At 40.2% G+C, this 14317-nt stretch overlaps 1 protein-coding gene across 1 annotated transcript; it reads right to left on the minus strand.

Moving 5' to 3' along the window:
* Positions 1 to 2988: 2988 nt before the first annotated feature.
* LOC141005326 (claudin-18-like) lies at positions 2989 to 7200 on the minus strand. The gene is made up of 5 exons (XM_073477159.1): positions 6981 to 7200; positions 4130 to 4294; positions 3912 to 4053; positions 3714 to 3827; positions 2989 to 3171 (listed from the first exon to the last, which is right to left on the minus strand). Exons 1-5 carry the CDS (start codon positions 7198 to 7200, stop codon positions 3030 to 3032), a joined length of 783 nt encoding a protein of 260 aa, XP_073333260.1. The 3' UTR covers positions 2989 to 3029.
* Between the last annotated feature and the right edge of the window lie 7117 nt (positions 7201 to 14317).

Here is a 14317-nt window from a genome sequence, read left to right on the forward strand (position 1 = left end):
AAAGTCAGCATCAAGCTCAGGTTAACAGAATCAGTAAGAGTCCCACAGTTTGGCCTTTAGTAAAGTCCACTTCAACATGTCTGCAACATGTCACCCAAAGAATACAAAAAGAAATTAAATAAAGATATGGCTATTATTTTTATTTCTGGTTGTATATAATCACTATTTTACACACCTACATCCTCCTTGAGCCTAGAGAAGCTTCATGGATACGTGACACCAAAAAATGACAAAAACAGACATTTACTTATTAACAGGTTTGGGGTTTTAACGTTAAAATGAGTTGATGATGAGATTCAATCAGCCAGAGCAGCGTCTGATCTGCAGCAATCTGTAATACAATAGAAAATAGTGAAAGGACTGTCCTCAGCTCACCTCAGAGTGTGTTCACTGCAGGCCTCCTGTGTCGGACACAGACGAGACTCCAGCAGAAAGGCAGCTTATAAAAAGGTTTGTCACGTCGTCTTCATGCAGAGACATTACTTTGCTACAATCTAATTAAACAATGAATGACTCACTTTGGGTGCGATTAATTGTCACCACCTACTTATTACTTCCATTAATTGTATTATCAAGAAATGTGATTTCATGCAAATTATCCAAACCCTTTTTTCCTGCCGCTCCCTGGGAAATAAAGGCAGATCCCAGAGGAGGAACAGGAAGCGTGTGGCCTCGGTATCACAGAGCAGATTCACACGGAGCGCAGCGCAGGGTCCGACCGGTGAGCAAGGCTTACATCAAAGATGCGAGAGCCGTTTACTTTATTCAATTACCCAGAAACAATGTGACAATTAATTTATTTATCATATAGTGCTGGAGGGCCGCAGATAACAGGTAACTACCAGGGATAAACTGATGACCCCTGCTTTTTCTTTTGATAACACTAATGGGATAAACAACAACACAATAATCAATATGCTTGTTTGTTTTTCATCCTCTTGTGTTTGACAGGATACAAAATTAAATTAACTTTGTCTGGAAAAAAAAAAATTGGGTGTGATTTCATTTTCTCCGCTTATTTAAAATGTGGGATGGTAAATCTTTTCTTTTTAAATGTGTTCAAAATACATTATGAAAGGTATATTATTATCAACTATAAGGACGTAATACAGTTTAATTCTTATTACGAAGGCAGATATAAGGATCGGGTTGCAGGTGCTATCGTAAATCCGTTGCTAATTTAGTGCGTAAAGGCCTTTCGAGGTTCTCGGGAACATCTGACCAGTTTCAAACGAGGGATTTAGAGTTCAACCTAAAGAAACGTCTTAGTGGTGCGTAAAGTACGAAATATCTGCTGACAAATCAATAGCACTTTATATATCAACTATGTAAAAAGTAAGCTAACTGTAGCATCACAACATGTAACAGAACTGACAAAAGCAGATTTAGAACATATTTTTATTTTATTGATTTATTTGACGGAGACATGTAGGATTGCTACATTTAAATAAAATATAGGACTTATGCTAGCCGTAGCTAATTTGCAGTCCTTGTCCCTGGTAGGTATAAAACACATAATATAACTCTAACACAGACATAAAGACTAATAAGAAAACAGATTACAGCAAAAATGGAAAGCAAAAAAGAAATATATATACATATATTGGTAAAATACATGGAGACATAGGCTTTCCAATTAAGCTAACTCATGTCGTTTATGCTAACGGTATCAGCATGTTTTGTAATTTAAGCTACATTGAGTTGATTTTTGTCAAATGTTGGCTAATTTCCTTAAAGTTAACATCATTATCAGACATGTTGACCATATATATTACCTCTTTTCCCCTCCAGTTTAAATCTGTAATATAGCCGACTGTATTAGCAAGCTAACGCTACTGTTGTTAGTGTTGTCGGCTACGCAGCAGTTACACCTTGAAATATTCAGTAACAACTCATTTCAAGATGAGAATAAGTTTACGTGGCGTGACCCTTTTTAATTTATTGATGCATAAATCTACACTTAGTTATAACATCAATTATCAATATAAAATGGAGGCTAACTGTAGCATCACAAGCTGCAACAGAACTGATAAAAATAACTGTTTTATGGGGGCAAAAGATATCACCATGACTTTGTTTCTTATGTTTTTTTATTTTATTGGTTTATTTGACAGAGACGACACACGTCAGCATAGTTACATCAGAATACAATGCAACCTGAGCTATGTAGCCGTAGCTAATTTGCAGTCTATGTTTCTGGTTTAGGAATAAAACATGTAAAACAAAACTATAACACAGGCATAAAGACTTGTTATACAACAACGGACAATGATTAGGAAAAATGACTACAAATAACAAGAACAGCAAAAACAGAAAGAAAAAAGAAATAAAATAAGAAAAGAAAGAAATATATATACATATGTGGTAAAATAGCGTACATGGAGACATAGACTTGTTTTCAATTAAGTTAACATAACCAACATTATTTTGTCATTAATGCTAACGATATCCGCGTGTTGTAGTTTGAGCTACATTGAGTTGATTTTTTGTCAAACATAAACTCATTTCACAAAAATTCACTTCATTATTTAACAACATTTTGATCAGGTCAGACATGTCGACCATTCATTACATCTCATCCTGCCCGAGCTAACATTCATTTTATTAGCTCAGTATCTGTGCAGCAGTTACACCTGGCAACTAATCAAACTAATCGAGATTTAGTTTGTTGGGTGGGACCCTTTTTAATTAAGTGATGCATAAATCTACACTCAGTTATAATTTGTCAAAGTTTGAACTTGCAGCACAAAAAGCGTTTGTCTTTATATTGTATCACATGCTGTGGTGATGAATCCTGAATAAGACGAAATACAAATCACATTTTTTTTATTATAAAGAAAGAAAAAGCACAAAACAGCTTTTCATAATTGGGACTATATGACGCCGTTAAAACGGTTTACAAAGATTAAAGTACAGAGAAATACAAAAATAACCACTCTTCCCATGAATGCCGGCAATAAACAACAGTAATGGATCATCACAGGGCTGAAGAATATAAAAAAAGAGGTATCTGTGAGAGTGAACTGAGGCTACACGTAGTCAAATCTCTGGTTGGACTGCCTCCCGTCCATGCTGTGGGCCTTGTAGGAGTCATTGTAGGCTGGACGGGGCCTGGTGTCCGACTTGTAGATGGTGTGTTGAGAGGCAGCTTTGTAGGCCATCCCGTCGTACCTGGAGAACATCAGAGAATAAACCATTTTGATTTAAAGACAGAAAAGCATACGGGAGCTCGCACCAGCTCCACCCTCTTGTGGAAAACACAGTATAATTAAAAGCATATTACAAGGAATAAAACTACAAGTGTGACCGGTGAGGACTCTTGTGTATCGTTTTACAAGCAGCCTCGTAAGCATTTGCAGCCCTGCATTATATATGCAGAGGAAAAAAAAACTTGCATTTACATTTTGCTGAGTTTGTGTCCTTTAATTTGAAAGGACCTAAGATTTGTACAGCCCCACAGCACAACAAAATACATCCAGGGGTGCTTTATGTTGTTGTTCGGCTTTGTCAGAAGCCGAGATTTCTGTCTTTAACGGCAGCGAACATACAATCTGCACTTGTAATTTGCATGTAGCACCTGCTTACTAGACATTTCTGCCGGATCTCCTCTCTATTAGGCAGTTTACTCATCTTTACTGTGCCCGAGGAGAGAAGTTTGCTCGCTCAGTTATAGGTCACAGATTAGTTATTGCTTCCTCCAGTAGCAGACGCACCGTTGCTTATTGTCCGGAGTCATCCCGCGGCAGGCCAGACACATCATGATGCCTCCGATGACCAAGATGGCTGCGCCGATCCAGCCCACGAACAGAGCGGGGCCGAAAGTGTACCTTGAAGAAAGAACAAACAGTGATCAGAGGAAAACATAACAAAAAGTGCTGTGGCAGATTAATACCATCTTAATTTGTCTTTACCTCGGAGTCAGAGCTCCTGTGAGTCCACCAATACTTGTTCCTCCTCCGAACGAGCCGTACCCGCCGTCGGCGTACGTCGTGAAGCGAAAACTCTGCACGATCAAGTTGGCGAAGGCAGACACCCCAGCGATGCCGCACACACCTGAAGATAAAGAAAAAGTTAGTGGAGAATGATTCAGCGGCGATAACAGAGCGAGACACTGCGAACTTTCCCGTACCCGAGAGAAGGAAGAGGATCCCGGATGTCAGAGTCATGGTGGCTTTGACTGTGTCCTCCATGTTCCCCATTTTTAGACACTTCAGTGCGAAGATGGCGATCAGGCAGCCGATGGCTCCCAAAACAATACCGACGATCATCAAGGCCCGGACGGCTTGGAGCAGAGCTGGAGGTCAAAGTTATACAAATCAGAACATTTCTCATCACACAGGCTTGTAAAACTGATCGAGAAAGGTAATCGTATTTTCCTTGAGTATGTTTTAATTCTGCTTTAACTTAAACTTTGCAACATTTCAGAAAGAGATGTTTGCAACATTCGACTGTTTTAGTTACAAAAATATGATCAATGAATTAATTATGATGCATTCATACATGAATTTGTTGTCTCAACCAGCTGCAATATAAAATCATGCTCATACATTCATGTATCAATACTGGTAATCCTTATTTATACTATAAAATATAAAATATCACAATACTTTCAAACTATTTCTGATATTTCTTAAATACCGGACTTCAACCCGATGCCGATAGATTTGGATTACACCGGTCGAGCTGTATTATCTTGTGTTTTAAAACAAGTCTCCATCTACTTCAGTTGTTGAGGAGAACGCTGCAACTCTGTTTTGCTGTGAAGCTCCAGAAATGCTTCGTGGACTAAGAAACTTCACCCGACTCTCCATCCGCCTGGCTGTGAGGGGATAAAGACTGAATTTTTCATTTTTGCGTGAACTTGTCCTTTAAGTAAAACATCTGCACGCTTCTTCCGCCACTGCCGCTGTGATATAAATCACTGTAAATTATTATGAGTTATGAACATTGTTCGCCAATTAAAAACAACAAAAGATACACAACCAGCACCGGCTTCTTTCCCCCCCATAAAAAAAAGATGAGAGAAAATATCCCTGGTATTTTCTTTCATCGTGGCAGATCAGTTGTTATTTTAATACTCCGCTAAATATTATCCGACTTGTGAAAGCAGATAACCTCATTCAGAAGTGTTGAACTTGGTTTTCTTGCGTATCGTCGCTGATACGAAAGCAAAACTCATTACCGAGTTCTTAATCTGAACTGCTTTTGTCATTTCACACAAAAGCAGTTCAAGGAGAAAAACGGAAAGAAAAAAAAACACATACGTACACACTCAGACACATAAATACACAGACATGCAGTAAATCCTTACACAAACGTATATTCAAGAACAACGATGCAACAAAGGCACATGTACATTTACTTATGTTGCTCTGAAGTGAACTTCTCGTGTAAAATCCCCTAAAAATGTCTGTCAAGAATATAATTTAAAGGAGGATTACATTTGTGCCATTTGATTATAGTTAAAGTAAAAAAAAAAAAGTATGAAGAACAAAAGTGCAGCTGCAGCGATATCAAATTTAATAAAATAAGGCAGCCTGTAATAAAACACACTGACCTAAATGCCATCTTTCATCGGCCTCAGATATTGTACCTGCGCTATTCTCGACTTAAGCCTTTAAGACCTTATATACAATATGCTCTACACTACATTCAGCTCTTAAGTACAGAGTGTGGAAATGTACTTTACATTGTGTGACACTCTGGTAAAGCTTGTGCTTGCTCAGCTAAGCTTTGGATGTCTCATCAAATTTCCATTTGATTCTGGAGAGACACCATCTTTTCTGCAGTCGACTGCATTTTTTATGCAGCGGTGGAGGCGGGGGGGAAGGAAACGGGAGCACATCTGCCCCTAAAACCTCCCAAATATTCTAAAGTACCTTCCAAGGTCCTTTTGGAAAATGTTCTGCTTAATCCAACATGTGGAGGAATAGTCGATAAACGTGTCCTTTTTTCCCTCCCGGAGAGTGATTCTCTTACCTGGCAGCCCCAGGATGGTGAAATAAGGCCTGCACTGTGTCGTACCGTACGATGTCCCCACACACGAGCTCCACAAGCCAGAATAGGTGTAAACATTCGTGACTACTGTAAAAGATCGGTCCTGTAAGCTCCACTCGTCCATCGCCGTGGCGGCTGATATTAAGAACTCGCCCAGAGCGGACAGCATGAATCCTATTAACTGAATCATTGAGGCAGCCATTTTAGACGTCCCGCGCTCAAACAAAGTTAGTCAACCAATGTCACGGAGTGGTGAAATGGCAGAGTGAGCTTATCGTTATGTGTGTTTCGACAAGGAACAGCTCTTATCAGATGTTTACCTAAAAAAATTGTCATGAGTCTTTTGTCCCAGTTTCGGGGAAACGGTGGCGGTGGAGAGTTTCCGCCTCTGAGTAACAGAAGGGTGTGGTTTGACCTCTCGGTATTATTTTTCCATCATTCGAAGGAAACAGAACTGAAACAGTTTGATATGTTACTCATCACGGATCATTATTTCTGCCAGCTTGATGATACAACTGCTTGGACCGATATTCCAGTTTAACATCAATAAGTAAATGCAACATAAAGTTCAGCCATATGGACCTGTTTGCTTTAAATCCTGTAGATTTGACAATAAAGTTACATTTGATGACTTTCTGCATCGACCGATATTTGTTTTTATGATCTTTCTTTTCAGTATTTTTATCCACGTTGCTTTTTAAACATTTCTTTTGATCGTCGATCATGATAAACCTCATTTTTCGTACAATTTTAAAGGTGCAATATGTAAGATTCTGTCAAATTACAGTAAAAAGTGGCTAGGTGCTAGCTGGTTAGCATGCTCACTTCAATAGGCATCTTTGACATAAGATCAAAGCTGTTATTTCTTCACATTCTGTTAATTGTGTAATAAATGATACATTTTAGTTAACTTTTTGACACTTTAAACACAAATTTGTACGTACTGCACCTTTAATGAAGAGGCAATAGAAGAGTAAACGTACCTGGCAGTCCCAGGATGGTGAAATACGGTCGGCACTCTGATAAGCCGGAGCTCTGCCGGACGCACGACCTCCACAGGCCCGAGTACGTATACACGGCCGTCACGACGCTGTCGAAGCGATCCTCCGTCGCCCACTGGTCCATCGCCGTCGCCGCAATTATTCCCGCTATCCCGATCAAACTCAGCACGAAGCCCATCACCTGACAGAGAGTAGCCGCCATCCTGCCGTCTTTTTTCTCAAACAGTCCTGAATTCAAAGAGCTAACGGCCTCTCCTGAGCGCTGCGGCAGTGTGTTTGAATATGATATCAGCAGGTGTGAAGCCAAAAGTGACCCTGCTTGTTTGCACACAGTCACGTACAGAAGGAGCTGGGTGGAGCGAGTGTGATAAATGAAATAAGGTTAATGTTGCTTACTAATTCTGGTTGGTAAAGGGTGAACATGAGGTGTTTCCCAGAGGGCTAAACACACAGAGTGGTTTGAATTTTCTTTGAATAGTTTGTCCAGATTCATGCCATGTTTTTGAGTTTTAATGCTTGTTAGTACAACTGTACAGCTGCTGATGATGTGTCCTGTTGTCAGAAGTACACAAAATGATCTAGATTTCTACTTTTGTTGGTTAAAGCTGCACTGAAACCCCCAAAGTTACAACAGCCTTGATTATTTCACATGAAACCTTTGTGTGTTTGCTTTATTGTCCGTTTTCTCGTCATTGTTTTGAATCAGTTTGTAAAAAAAAATGTGGTGTCACTCGGGATTGAGCAATATCTGAATTAAGCTGTGACACTTGTGTAGTCAATGTTTTCAAATCTTGAGGAAGCAATTTAGTATCTACGGTTTGGGGGGTCAAACTATTATTGCAATAGTTTAACATTGTGGGAAATTAGCTAATTTGCTTTCTGGTCGGGAACCACTTAGGCGACACCTAGCAGCCAGTTAGCATAGCTTTAGCATAAAGACTGTAAACAGGGGGTACAGCTAACCTGCTCCTGTGAATTAACAAAATATTCCTGCATTTATACATAAAGCTGACTATTAACAAGTTGTTGTTTTTTTAATCTACACATAAAAAGTGTAGAAAGGAGAATTTACGGTTTTAAAGTTGTTTTTTCCAGTTATTTCTTGTCTTGGAGTAGTAAAATCCTGGAGACTAGCATGGCTATTGTTTTGGCTGTGGCTAGGTGAGTGCAAAAAGCTAACAAACAGCAAATAGCTGGCTAACTGACTCTTCTATAACTTGTTTTTTGTTAGGAACAAACACATAGTAGGATAATATGTGTGAGATTTCGAGGCGCTGCTAGGTGCAATTGTTCCCTTCATACAGAGTCATGCTAGCTGTTTCCCACTTTCTAGTTTTTGTACAAGGCTGAGCTAACCAGCTGCTGGCTGCTGCCCTTTATTTAGCCTACTGCACAACCATGAGATTGGTTTAAAGCAAGGATGTCATAATAATACCTGGACACAGCCACGGAGGCAAAGTCCCATTCATTTCTATGAAAGTTGCTCAGTGGCGCATGAAGCCAAAATGACTCGACTGTCTTTCCGCATAGCTTCTGCATTGACTGCATTTACTGCATGAGCAGGAGGAGGAGAGACATGGACTATTGGCCAAACACTCGATAACAGTGATTACTGTGAGAATACAGACTGAATACAGACTGAAAAGAGACTGAATATAGAGCTATTTAACACTTATTGTAATAATAAAATAACACTTACAGCAGCTTTAACACCTCCCCAAAAACTGAATATTACTTTGTGAGTCACTTGTCAAGCTTCAAGCTGCGTGCTTGTGGTCTAATACACAGGGGTTTGAACCAAACAGCATCCTTTGAGGAACTGCTGACAGCTACAGGTGTTGATCAGGCGCGACGACCAGCAAGAGGAGCAACAATGGCTCCTTCTCAACAGGTTAGCGTAGCTGCTGCTATAGCATCAGTTATATCAGACCTGGAGAGTATATTTCATTGACAGAAGAGCAAAGAATGACACTGAAGGCTTTCCTCAATGGAAAAGATGTTTTTTCTCGCTCTTCTCTTGGCTGGTGGAAGTTAGCCTGTGAAAGACAGATGGCACCTGCACTTTTCCAAATATTTTACAAGGACGACTTTCGAGACGGTGCTGTGCGACAAACCATCTGTTGCATTTGTTTCCTCTGTATCGAACCATTCCAGCTGTTTTGGTGCTAAGTTAAGCTAACAGCTGCTGACTGTAGCCCTGAAGGAAGGTGAATAAGCTTATTTCTTTCATTCTAGAAGAATGGCTTTAATAAATACTTTATTTTTTCTTAATTTTAATTCTTGCTTTTTTTAGTCATTAACACGTGATGCTGCGCTCTGTGTTTAAGGTAAATAGCCTCCGTAATATTTTCAGGGGCTTTAAAAAAAACCTGCTTTCACCAGCTGCCATTCTCCACGAGACATTCAGTCGTATCTTTAAGCCCACGTGAAGCAAACTGTATCCTGTTTTGCAGCATCTTGGTTGAGTCATATACATAATGATGGGAAACATGAATGTGACGGGTTGGACTGGTATGTAGAAATACCAGCCAGGATTCTCACATATGTAAATATCTTCTCCCTTTTACAGCTTTACAAAGTAACACACTGAACATTACAGAAGAAGAGTATAGGAAGACTCTTTGTATGCAACATCTTGATATGTTAGACGGAGCCAGTCATGAGGTTATTTTAGTGTTATTAAGTACATATTTGTAACTTAACTGGACTGTTTTGTTTTGAAGCAGAACATTAACCGTCTGTGTTAAAGCGATACTCTGACTCTGTCGTCGGGGTGGGTGCTCTGTATCGTTAGTGGCACCGGCAGCCAGTCAGGCGAGAGTAAATACTGATATGATTGTAGTGAACTGAAACCAATTTGCCTGCGGCAGATATGTCGACGAGAAACATGTGAGACGGCGGGCCTGGGTCGAAACTGGGCTGGGGCCTCGTTGAGAGTAACACACAGCCAAGTATTCATATGTATAACACACACACAGGAAGTAAGGGTAGGATACAGGTTGTGTTGTGTTCTCACCTCAAATTCAAAATATTCAAAATTTCAATCTTCAAATATTCTTTAGGAAATTGAGAATGATATGATGTGACATGTAAGTTATAGACCTTAAAGTTAACCACAGCTGATGTCTATTTATTTCACATAAAAAGTCTTCACCTCTAGTGCAAGAGCTAAATAAATATTTAACCATGCTGATAGGAGAAAAATCCACAGGAGCTGAAAAGAAGTGGCAAATCAGGTTAAAGTAATATGTTTAAAGGCAGACGTGACCTCTCAGGTCGCTCTTTGCACAGTAAATCACTGATGAAAGTATTGTGAAAGTAGTTCAAATGACCCACCCAGTGCAGCACACACACTGCTCTCTCTCTCCCCAGCGACCTGATTTGATCACTGTCTATAGAAATAACATTAGCATGCTGCGTGCGGCGCTAATGATTTTTGCTGTCTGCTGTGCAAAGCCATTTGTCTCCCAGCAGGCTGAACCTTAAGCAAACAACTTTTCAGCATCTGTAGGAGCCACTGTTTACTTATCATGAGCCGCCCCCTACAAATGTACATGAAAAGAGAAGCTACTTCACACACAGGGATTTGCCCGTTAACTGTGAAGATGTCGTTTGCTGTGAATAAGCAGGTTTTCTTAAGTACTGGAGAAAAGCAATAAGTCAATGCCATGTGGTAGCAGTCTGCCACTGGGCCGGTCAATACAAACTCAAGCTCCACGTCCAAATAATGTTCAAGCTAACACAACGTGAGCATAAGGCCAGCGACCAGACTGCTGCATGTGATGCCTTGGAAGTGAGAATGGTCTGGTAAAGCTCCGGTGAAGAGCTGGAACAAGCTGATACTGAACATGATACGATCAGACAGTATGGAAGGAGATTTTTCCCTGATGATGCACTTCACGTACAAGCTTGTGAGACCACTACTGGATTGTACTGAACAATTGATGCCCTCAGGTGTCTCAGCTTTGCAGCCTGTCGGATGTCTCCCAGAAATATCTCGCTCTTTAGCTGCTAAATGCTTCACTATTATTACTTTTTACAGCAAAATTAGCTTTTATATGCTTTCCTTTGTTTTTATTTGTGGTGTGGCATGGTTGACGCCACAAACATGCCAAAGAAAGATGCACATGGCTTCGAAATGTTAGTCATTTAATAAACTGTCACCTACCTACCTTTCTGTTCCAGGAGTGCTCCTCTATACAGACTGTATTTCTAAAGTTGCACTTAATACTAGAACGATCTACGCTGAGAGCACTGGACAGGCTGTCAACTCCATGTGAGGAGGCCGAAGCGTGTTAAACTTCTCCCTTCCTAGATCATATTCCCCATCAGACTGCGCCCAGAGGACATGAAACTTGTTTTAAAAAGTCTTACTGGATATTATTCTGTTTTTCCCCTGGAGCTGATGATGGAGGCAGCTGAGGAGCGAGACATCTGTCTTCTTTGTCGTCTCTGTTGAGAGGTGCACATGCACAGTACCCATCAGCTCACACAGGCCGGTGATCAGGTCATAGGGGTAAATCTTTTGTATCTTTTACTCAAGACATTTTACTAAAACAATAATCTGGGGACCATAAATGTCCATTCAGTAATTAGTTCAGATATGGGAACAAAGTGACCAACCTAGAGCCACGCTGCTAGCATGTTGCTAACACTGGCTAAAACTAAAAAGCAGATTTAGTGGAAACAAAAGAGAAAATAATATATTAAAGGGTTAAAACTTGACAGTAAATGCTTCCTGATACAGTCCAACATACATCATATAACCTGCATGCAGCACAATCTGCTCTCATTTCCTCACACCGACTTCGATTTTGAACTCCAGTCAAGAGCTCCATTACCACTCAGGCTACAATAAGAAAACACTAGAAAGAGATGTGCTGAAATGATGAAAGGCTGTCTCGGGGGAAAAAAATGGTAGAAAAATGGTCCATTTACTTTCTTCCTTCCCTTTTTTTTTGGGGTGTCTAAATGGATTTTTATTCAGTAATCAGTGCACTGCTGTCCGGCGGACACTAGAGGGCAGAGTGAGTGCAGAGAAACGCAGGCGGGCTGTCGCAGCGGGGAGCAAACTTGCTGGGAGTGTGATAAGAGAGGCCTTTTCACGTCACAGAGCCTGGAGTGAATGTGCTATTTCTCTGAGGGCATCGGGAACTTCTACAGAATGAGAACAGGTCAGGAGGAGGACAATCAGGATTTTCATATATATATTTCCTTTTGTGCGTAAGGCTGCATGTGACAGAATTAAAACTGTTCAATAGAATAAAACAGGTTTAATTTGAAACCAGAAGGCAGAGCGAGTGATCTAGTCGTGGTAAATGAGTCCCCACTTCAAACCTCCCGAACAATGAGCGCTACCTGGGCAGCCAGGGAGACAAACACCCCCCCCCTTACCACCGCCGCCGCCGCCGCCGCCGCCACTGCCACCACAAATCTGTTACATTTGAAGAATGAGAGGAAACTTCAAAAATCCCTGAGCAATTAACCAATCACAGTCCAGCAGGACAGTGTGACAGAGTGCACACATCATTGGTCGACAGGCTCGCATCCGTTATGCTTTCAGTGGGGCGAGATCTAAATTAGAGAGCCAATTAACTCTGCTAATAGCCCTCTCCTATTTAATCTGGAAGACAATGGGGATTGAAGAAGAAGCTTTTACAATATCCTCTTTCTGCCACGATTCTGAGGGTCTGCGTTTGCCTCCTTGTTTTCACTTCAATTAGCCCAGTGCTTTCTATGATTAAGTACCTATAATTATTTTTCAATTAAGGCTTTGATCTGGTGTGTACTGTATACAGCTCCTTAGCGTGCACGGAAGAATGAGGATGAAACAGTAAATTTGTTCCCTTCTGTGTTGTGTTGATGAGGGTGCAAGTGAGATTAAGCTCGCAGGGCTGCTGGGAAGAGCCGCCGCCGCCGCCGCCGCAGAAGTTGATCAAACATCGGTTGAGATTTTGTTGCTCCTTCCAGCGTCAAACTTTTATTTTATCAACTTATATTCGTCCACAGTGACAGAGACACTTATGTGTAATGCATTAGTGATGTTGTGAGAGGATGAATCTGACATATTGTGACATTTCTGAGATGATCGACCTCAAGAAACGACCGTAATTTGCCCCATTTTTCGTGTCTGAATCCCATAATGTAAATCAATAGCTGTCAGGTTTTGTTTAAGTAGTCGACTCACACAGCAAAAGAGACAATAAGTAAACACAAACGTTTATCAGAATAAAATGTTGATTTTCCAGCATGCTGTCGATGGACACTATTGTCCCACAATGCAATGCATGAAGAAAAATGGAGGAGCTACTTACAAAATAAGAGCTGCAGACGATTCAACAGCTCCAAAAATATCTTGGAGAACAAAATACTTGAGCACAACAACAGCCCCCTTTAACTCAATCAAACCTAATCCAGTATCAAACTTGAGAGAGCTCGACTGACACTGGATTCTTGGTGTCAATGCCGATATCAATACAATGGCAATTATTCTATGTACAGAATATACACATAAAAACGTTTTTCGCCCGAGTTTCTCTCAAATGTGGTCATCAAACACAAAGATATGTACGTAATGGAGGCAGCACATGAACAACAATAAACTTAATTGAACTGAATTAAACTGAAACAGAGTAATTGTTCACTTTTAAGTGATTCTGTGAAAAAAAAAATTCATATATCGGACAACATATTTATCCCGACACTTATATATCAGTGAGATAGTGCAGACAGGAACGCTGATCAGAACAGAACAACTTTTTCTCTCAAAGCTTCATCAACAAAATTCATAAAATGCATTTCCTGTTTATAGTCTGATATCAGCTCTTACAGTTATTATTTCCTCTTTTTAGCAATCTAACGTAGTAATTAAATGATAATAAACAGATAATCATATATCAAACACTTCATGCAAATGTAGTGAAGTAAAATGTTGACATTTTAAATATCATCAAGTAGAAGTATAACAGTAGTGTAGTACAATAATTAAGTTAAAGTACATATTTACTTTCCATCCCTGATTATCAGGCTCATGTTCAAGTTGCATGACATACACACCTTACTGTAAATATATTAAACACACAGTACATCCTGTGTAGCTCAACACAACTATACTCTGAACTCTGACTTTGACTTCATACTTTCACCACCGTGAACTCATGGGTGGTGGCTCCGAGGCGGAGGTAAGGATCAGTCAGCAAACTGTCAGTAAAACAAACAAAACAAGCAGAAGTGCTTGATCCTCTCATGCACGACGAGGTACTTAATAACACTTACAGGCTATTATAATTCCTTTGTTTACCTACCTGACCTGGAAGGCA

Source organism: Pagrus major, chromosome 11, assembly GCF_040436345.1.
Source record: "Pagrus major chromosome 11, Pma_NU_1.0".
NCBI classification, from domain to species: domain Eukaryota; kingdom Metazoa; phylum Chordata; class Actinopteri; order Spariformes; family Sparidae; genus Pagrus; species Pagrus major.

Bases quoted from the DNA above. Each gene is read 5' to 3' on its own strand.
- LOC141005326 (XM_073477159.1), bottom strand. From the start codon at position 7,200: ATGGCGGCTACTCTCTGTCAGGTGATGGGCTTCGTGCTGAGTTTGATC. The intron at 4,295-6,980 runs GTACGTTTACTC...TTTGACCTCCAG, and splicing joins CACCATCCTGGGACTGCCAG to CTCTGCTCCAAGCCGTCCGG. The intron at 3,172-3,713 runs GTGCGTCTGCTA...GATGTTCTCCAG, and splicing joins ACTCCGGACAATAAGCAACG to GTACGACGGGATGGCCTACA.